This window comes from Plectrocnemia conspersa, unplaced genomic scaffold (genome assembly GCF_051122295.1).
Source record: "Plectrocnemia conspersa isolate PC_06_02 unplaced genomic scaffold, ASM5112229v1 ptg000009l, whole genome shotgun sequence".
NCBI lineage: Eukaryota > Metazoa > Arthropoda > Insecta > Trichoptera > Polycentropodidae > Plectrocnemia > Plectrocnemia conspersa.
This window is the reverse complement of record NW_028277173.1, coordinates 3,721,542-3,729,982: the sequence shown is the minus strand read 5'-3', so window position 1 is coordinate 3,729,982 and position 8,441 is coordinate 3,721,542. Positions and strand designations below refer to the sequence as shown.

The 8,441-nt window shown below is 29.0% G+C and overlaps 1 protein-coding gene across 1 annotated transcript; it reads left to right on the top strand.

Moving 5' to 3' along the window:
• Positions 1-3,853: 3,853 nt before the first annotated feature.
• Positions 3,854-7,989, top strand: LOC148231596 (uncharacterized). The gene is made up of 3 exons (XM_088193152.1): positions 3,854-3,902; positions 7,590-7,810; positions 7,876-7,989. Coding segments are annotated over exons 1-3 (336 nt in total). The 5' UTR covers positions 3,854-3,901.
• Positions 7,990-8,441: the final 452 nt, after the last annotated feature.

Here is an 8,441-nt window from a genome sequence, read left to right as displayed (position 1 = left end):
AGTTAGCATCTTATTGATTGATCTTTTTATTCTCAAAAATCGTTCAATCATTGTCTTATTACATTATTGTTCCGTCTTGCAATCAAAACTACTCAGCGATTACTCATTTTGTTTTTGTACTTCTTTTCATAATATACTTCTTCTAGTTAGAGATTTTTTGTATACTAATACAATCTTTCAAATGCTTATAATTGTTTCGCTACGATTGCAACATCTGACTCACATTTGTTTTTTACTACAATATTTATATTTTAGATAAAATATTTGTATTTAAATATTAAAATTATTTACAGAAATATTTTCAGCAAAATACTCGAATAACGAGATATTATTGAGCAGAAACACTAACTATAAGGATGTTGGAATCCGACCGGTTTGAACACCAGAAGCGAAATCCGCACAAGTCCATATCAATCCAAGTGTTACGTGACTTTGCCACCTTATAGTCGCAAAGTCACGTAACAGGGTCAAGATTCTTTCGACCGTTTTATTGTTATTGTTTCTGTTTGTGTAACCCGACGTGTCGGCGCAGTTAATGCACTGTACTTCGTGATGACCTCTCATTTTAAGTTGCAAAATCGATTATGTCCAATGCAGGTTCTGGCATCAAATCGCTTGGTCTTTGATCGTGCAGGTCGCATTCGTAACAAAAATCTCAATAGCGGATACATTTACATTGGAATTACTGGTAATTCTATATAGAAGAAAGGAAATGCTTATGTGGTTGACGGTTTTATGTTAAACATAATTCTTTCAAAATTTTCTGCAACATTCACACGAAATGTTAAATTATATTATTAAATATATTAAAAAACACGGTTACGTATAAGCACCATTTAACATATTTATTTCTAACTCCTCATAGCTATCGCTAAAAATATCCGTACAGAGTATGAATCGTTCTTCTTCAGCTCAAACGTTATTTACAACGCAATCAATGACCCCAAACCATCCCCTGGACCGAGATGCGAGACCATTCATTGTCCAGAAGACAGTATTGCACCATGCAGTCTTGTTTCATATAAAAAAACATTGATTGAGCACACCATAAATTTCATTAGCGAGAGCGGTATGGGTTACATTACAAAAATAATATTTGATTCTATTTAATATTATTTCACTTTAATTAAGTATGGGATTATTGACATTTTTTCCTAAGCTTTTCATTTAGATGATAAATTTAGTTTTTTCGCTAAATAATAGCGCGTAAAACTTTATTTAGTCACGTAGGGTGTTTTACTGAGTCGTTACTTATTATTTTTATTTACTAATTATATTATTAAAATTGTGGGTAAAGATTTGATTTTATTAAGATTAAATGCAAGTTAAACTAGAAGCTTTATTAAATTTTTTTCTAAATCAGTTTTTCCCAATCATAAATTAAACATAAAAATCACACCGAAAAATACGATAAAAACGTAAATTACGACAAGGGTTACTGCCTCGACTGGTCAAAATACGATTTCCGGATATTCCTGAGTCCAGGGCAATTTATATTTTAATTAAAGATAAAATTAAAAATATTTTGCATTTAATCCCTAGTTAAAATATTGTTGATAAAGGCAGGTTCTTAACCTTTTAAACGCCGCAAACTATTAGTACGGCCGTACACTACAAGCCTATCAAAAACAAAATCCATTGAAACATTTTTTCGAATATATAACGATAGTATAAAAATACCATATGGCATTTACCCAGAAAACACAATATTTTTACCCTCCCAAGCAAGTTGTCACATTACAAAACATAAAAATAAAATAATTAAAAAATATTGCAAAAACTATATATATATTATATATATATAAGTTCATTTAACAGATGTATAAAAACAAAATGTCAGGGTTGTCACATAGCTAGTAAAAAAATAATAACGAAAAAAATCGTAAAAAAATATTTACATATTTAAGCAAAAATAGATATACGCAAATTTTATGCAGACAAAAAAAACCATAATGACAGGATTGTCACATTAGTTTTAGAAAAAAATAAATAAAAAATAAAAACAATAAGCAAAAGTTGTCTATGTGACAACTTTTGCTTATTGTTTTTATCTCATTTTAGCTCATAAAAAATAAAACTAATTTAATTAAAAAAATAGTGAAATATAAAATAACTTATAATACATGCCAAACGTTAGTTACAACTGTAATTTATTATTCTCGTTAGTATTAGAAAGAGCCAGCAAAACAGAAACCTGAACAGCGACTCTAATTGATCGGTAAAAAAATCTTTGATTTAAATCTCTCTAATATCGATAATAATTGCAATTTATTTCGTCCAAATATCTTAAGATATTAAAACATTTTACGCCTCAAAAAACTCTTGATAATAGTAAAATAAGCGCGTTCAATCGCTCATCTTGTATGGCCGGCCTCATGCGTCCAGACATATAGAGCGCATTAACACGCTTAAGGCACAGAAAGGGTTAAAAACATTTAGTTAGTCGCAGATTAGCTTTCAATATTTTATTTAAAACTCAATAACATCATTCAAAAACTTATGAGTTATAAACCGATTTAAACTGTAATAATTTTAACTTAGTTTTAGTAGTTGCTTACATATATTACTGTACTCTGTATTTATTTGTGATATTATTTTAGTCAGCATTTATAAGTAAGATTTTGCCTAAAACTTTAGTTTTTATTTTTAGCTCATAATGAAAGTTACTCACAAGTCCGGAAGCAATGTAAAAAATGTAGAAATGAGGAAGTGATCAGTGAAAATTTTGTGTATAGTGGAATAAAAAGACACTTAAATAGAGTGTAGTAGTACAATTAAAATTGAATATAATTCTTCGATGGAGAAATTTATAAAAATAAAATCGTTTGCGGAAATTCTAGCTTGTTTGGCTGTTGAATCACCAAGACTAAATGTAAAAGATAATTTATATCTGATATAGGCATTAAATAATGATATTATTTTTTAAATATTTTAGAAAAATTCACTGTATTTAAAATATTCAGGTATTCATAAACCTTAACTTTGATAAGAATTAACATAATTTAAATTTCAAGTGGCTAAGCTTGTATTTTTACGTATTTTTTTAAATGCCCTAAAGAACCAAGCACATAAAAAGCGCGTCGAGTTTGATTGAATGTCAATGTTCTCTTAAGTATAGTCCACTACGAAATATTACCATCAGTTCGTCTAGATTTGTGGACAAACAACTCTTAGATTATGCGCTGCAATAACACACTTGGACAAAAACGACACCGTTATGATGCCGCAGTTGCAGCACTAAATAGGATCCCATGCTTTTTTATTTTATCGCAGGTCAAAAGTACATTAAAAAAAACGCTGGTATAAGTGTATTATATGTATCTGATAGGGACTACTTAAAAGGGGTCAATATTAATATTAAAAAAAATACATTAGGTTTAAAATTAAATCTGTCAATATTTTTTTTATCTAAGCTCATGAATATTTTTTCCTCTTTACAAATGTATAATTGTAATGTTTAATCTAAAATACAGCTTCTGATGAGATATATTTTGACTATAATTTATCATGAAAACAATTATTTAGTCGAAAGTTTTCAAAAATAAAATCGCAGTTAAATCTAAAATGAAACTGAAATTTTAATAAATCGTTTTGGAAAATATCTAGATTTATAAGAATATATGTATTTCGTATTATAATCATAGAATACAGTATATACAATAATTTGTTTAAACTTTTAAAGCAAAAACAGTTGAAGTAGAAAACAGATTCCGGAAAAAGACACAACCTGTCCGTTATCAGTGTGTGAATTGTTCAAAGGCCTTATGCAATTTTATTCCAATGTTGATGGTGGTGGACATAAGCCTAAGAGTGGGGCATCATCTTTCTATCGAAGGCCTCATCAGTCTGAAACCGAAACACTTGCTCATAGTCGCATTTCGATCGAAGACTATTATTAAAAAGTGAGATTTTAAAATATTTCATTGCGTAATTGATTATTCATTAATTGTGTCAACTGTGTTGTGAATATATAAATATATATATAGCTATAGTATATATTTTTTATTAAGATAAATTGAGTAACAATCCTTGAAAATCTTACCTAGTAATTCCTAATTATTAGACGTGAACCATTTTTTTATTATTACAATAAATAACTAACACATTAACAAAATAAATATTTCATTTGTCACATTTTTTCATATCGTTCAAATTGAATATATGAGTCAATACACATATGTATATATATATATATATATACATATATATATATATATATCTATATATATATATATATATATATATATATATATATATATATATATATATATATATATATATATATATATATATATATATATATATATATATATATAATACATAACCTCTATTCTGATTTCTTGGTTATAATATTATATTTGTATTTTCAGTTAGGTTAATATAGCCATTATATTTATTACTTTTACTTTTAAGCTTGTTGAGCTTTCTCTAGAATACTTTATAAACATGTATGATCTTGAAACTTATAGCACCATTGTGATGGATACGGCAGTTGAAAAAAATGCTACAAAAAAATATAATATAAAATATATATATTCGGGGCAATTTGCAAAAATCTAAAAAAGATTCTCGTATTAAAATTTTCAAGTGCATTGCCAAAGTTTGCGTCAAATATGCTCTTAATTGTCATGCGGAGCGCTTGTCACTTTAATAATATGTTGGTGACTTGTGTTCTGTACGATACGTTAAATCGTAGTTTCCTTGAATATGGTTTATATTAATTATTATTTAAATGTCAAATATTAATTATTATTTAATTCAGTGCATTCTCAGCGAAGCGTTTTTTGTTAAGAGGCGGTGTCGACAATCCGTTAATGCTCATCAGAGCAACGCACTAACATAGTGAATACCCCTTAATACGGAACATACATATATTTATCTCAAATATTAGCCATCAACTTTTCTATGAACATATGTATATACAAATCAATTTATCGTTTTTTATCGTTGGTGCACACCCAAGTATTGACATGCTTACCCATTGAGCTGCACTTTAGAAACCACTGTATTAGAGTCACGATCGCGTCCTTTATTCAGTGCTTGAGAACGCTCATCCTGCACGAGTCATCCAGCTTCTCAACGAGCTTGCCAAACACAATGTTTTCGGCGATAGCTATGAGGAGCTGAAACATTTGTTTACCATAATATTTTTTTAAAACTAACGGTGTCAAGTATGCTCGGCTTCGTTATACATTATAAAATGTTGATAAATTGCGTCCTGTTCTATATTAAAGTGCGTTAAGTGGCGAGGTTGCGGACTATAGAGTACCTTAGAGAGTTGCGATTGCGTCCCTGATTCTAAACCAATGCGGTAAAAACATCGCTGCTCGATAACTCTAGCTTGCCAGACATAACCAAGTTTTTATTGAAGCTAAAAAAAATATATGGGATTGTCCACATTTATTTGAGATGTGTGCTACTATCATTTTTTAGATATTTATTAGTATAATCAAACATTTAGTGTGTGTGTGTGTATATCAAATATATATAAATATGAGTGTAAATAAAATATCTAATACTAGAAAGGGAATATTATACAATTGCATAGCAATGTTGATTGCTAATAAATATTAGGCAATTATAGAATACATAAACATTAATTAAACAGGTATATAAATATAAAGTAGACTGTTCATTCTTCAAATACACAGAGATTGTGAAGTTACCATTACCATTAAATTTTAAACAATTGGAGTGCTTGAATACTGATGCAATAATGATGATATATAGTGTGTGATATTGAATTCTACGATGCACTATATTCACTCCATAGCATAACACAAGATCTAGGAAGAAGTTGCAATAGTGAAAGCAGATCGGTAACTTTCGTAGAACCAACACAACCTACTACCGCTCTTGCCTATAAATTAATTTTAATAATCCTAGCATAACCCTTTCGCTGCCGCACACAAAAGTCTAACAATTACATAATCTCACATAAATAAACTACCGCACACGCCAGAGGAACAATAACTTTTACGACAAAGAAGTTGAGTAACGCCAAGTTCGAATGAAAAAAGTTATTGAGGATTTCCTTGGAATAATTGAACGACCGTCATTATGGATAATCAAAACACAATTAGAAAGGGCAACGTTCCTAGCGACTATTCTTCAATGTTTTGTGTAATCGTTTTGCTATTCACATTCCACATTGTTCATCTTCATCCATAATCGTTGGCTAATTATATACATGTGCATATAATGATCATTCATAACAACAATGAAAAACTTTATTTTTTTACTTCAAAATATATACATACATAAAGGGTCAATTGTGTAATTTAAATGTATAATTTGATAACTAATACCTGGGAGACCTAAAGTTTAAATACCATTTAGACCAGCGGTCGCTAACCTTTTGAACCTCATTTACCACTAAACTCAAAATTATGGATCCCACGGAATCTATAATATTTTTTTCATACAAGTAACATTCTAAATTTGAAACGATACTTGTTATGGATATAAAAATAATAATAAATAATAACAAATAAATTCATTATGAAAAATGCTTAAGGTCAAGGATAGTATTTTTTTGGAATTGATATTTGTGCAAAAAAATTAGGTCAAATTGTAGTTGAATATAATAGTTGTATTGTTATAATATTGTTAGTTTGTAGTATTGTGTATGAATATTTTAAGATTTATTTAACCTATAGCTAGTAATAATTTGGTAGATCAATGTTCTGCTATATGTGAAAAATATCGTGTATTTTTTTACAATGGACAAAAAAAACTTAATCCTGAAAAAAATTAACGCATGTGTTTACTTTGTCAGTAAGTAAACAGCTGCGTGATATAGACAAGAAAGTCAAGGAACGGTAAATCATTATTGTGTTCAAACAGTTTGATAGCAAAAAAATGTTATTACAACCAAAATATTTTTGGATCATAGTTTATGTCATCACTCTGCTTTGTCAATTGCGACTGCCTTTTAGTAAGTTTAAATTTAATACTCGATTATTTTTAATTAACTACTAGCGTTGTCAAGGTATCGCAAAAACAAAACAATAATCGCATAGTCAACAAGAAAACTGAGAGGACGGCTATTATCAACACATTTGTTGATCACAACAATTTAAAATCGTTTTATTGTTATTTATTAGCTAATTTATAATTTTTTATTGGTTGGTTTTACCGTTGACAAAATTATATCCATAAAAAAGTCTATAGATATTTGGTAAAAACATGTTTTGTTCAAAATGTATTATGTTGTTTCCTTAAAATATTTTTTTGTAGCTTCGAAATGATGTTGCTGAGGTTCAAAAGAAATCTTATCTGCGGCATGTCGGTTATTCTTTGACACGTAGAGTGGTAAAATTTTGTCAACAATATTCCGATCAACAACATCTTGCGAACTATTTAGAATTAATAGGAATTACCTGAGATTTAAAATAAAAATGACCAGGAACAGAACCCTTTGTTTCGATGTCATAACCGTCACATGTAAAAATAGTAGTAAAGGATGAAACACATGTGAACCAAAATTAATTCATCTTATAAACATAATTTTGATTCAGTTTTATATTTAGAATGTAAACATAATCCTTGCGCTCAATACTAAATGCATATTTTAACGATGTTTGCAGTGAAATTCTTCGTAGTTATTGCTTTACTTACCTTGAAGAGCGATGCTGCACCACAGTTTCGAAATTTTGACCAGGGTCCTCCAGCTCCTCATTCTGCAGTATTGAAAAATGCTCAACAAGAATCCTTACTGCCTTCCCATCTAAGGAATCCTTTCTATCAAGATTCTAGGACTGCAAGATTCTTGGCCTATTCCAGCAGATTGGGACCTGGAGAGAGACCGGTAAATCACATTATTCAATACTGTGATCTGTAATATTTTTATCATGTATATGTATTTATTTTAAGGTATACACCAGAGATGCTGAGAAAATTCCAAGAAGAGAAATATACAACGTTTTAGTACATGCAGGGTTCATATCGAGAGAAAAACCGACATCAAACAGATTGCAAATATTATAATACATATAATATATAATTTTTACCATGTATCTAAAATAGGTTTGTATGTATGTACATAAGTGTATAACCGTTAAATATATTATGTTTATGTGTATTGTTTGTTTGTTTTAAATATTAAATATTTTTATAAACTTATTAGTTTGTTAAGAATGCATCTTTAAATATAATTTTTTAGGTCAAGAGCAAAAATTTGCTTCACATCTTAGAAAATACTTTCGTATATTGATTTCTACTCTTGTTTTTCATTCGGATTAAAAATATGACGCATAGTTTCATAATCAAATCAAATACCGAAAATATCGAGACTGAGATAGAATGGCGTTCGAGTAATTAAAAAGAGAAAATTTAGGACCAAGTGGAGTGACAGATTCAACTCTTAGAAGGCCGAGATAAAAAATCGAAATGTATTGGTGCGTTACTAATATGTAGTATACAATGTATTTGGATTATCG

Coding starts and splice junctions, on each gene's coding strand:
- LOC148231596 (XM_088193152.1), top strand. Junction 7,811..7,875: donor TGGGACCTGGAGAGAGACCG/GTAAATCACATT, acceptor ATTTATTTTAAG/GTATACACCAGAGATGCTGA.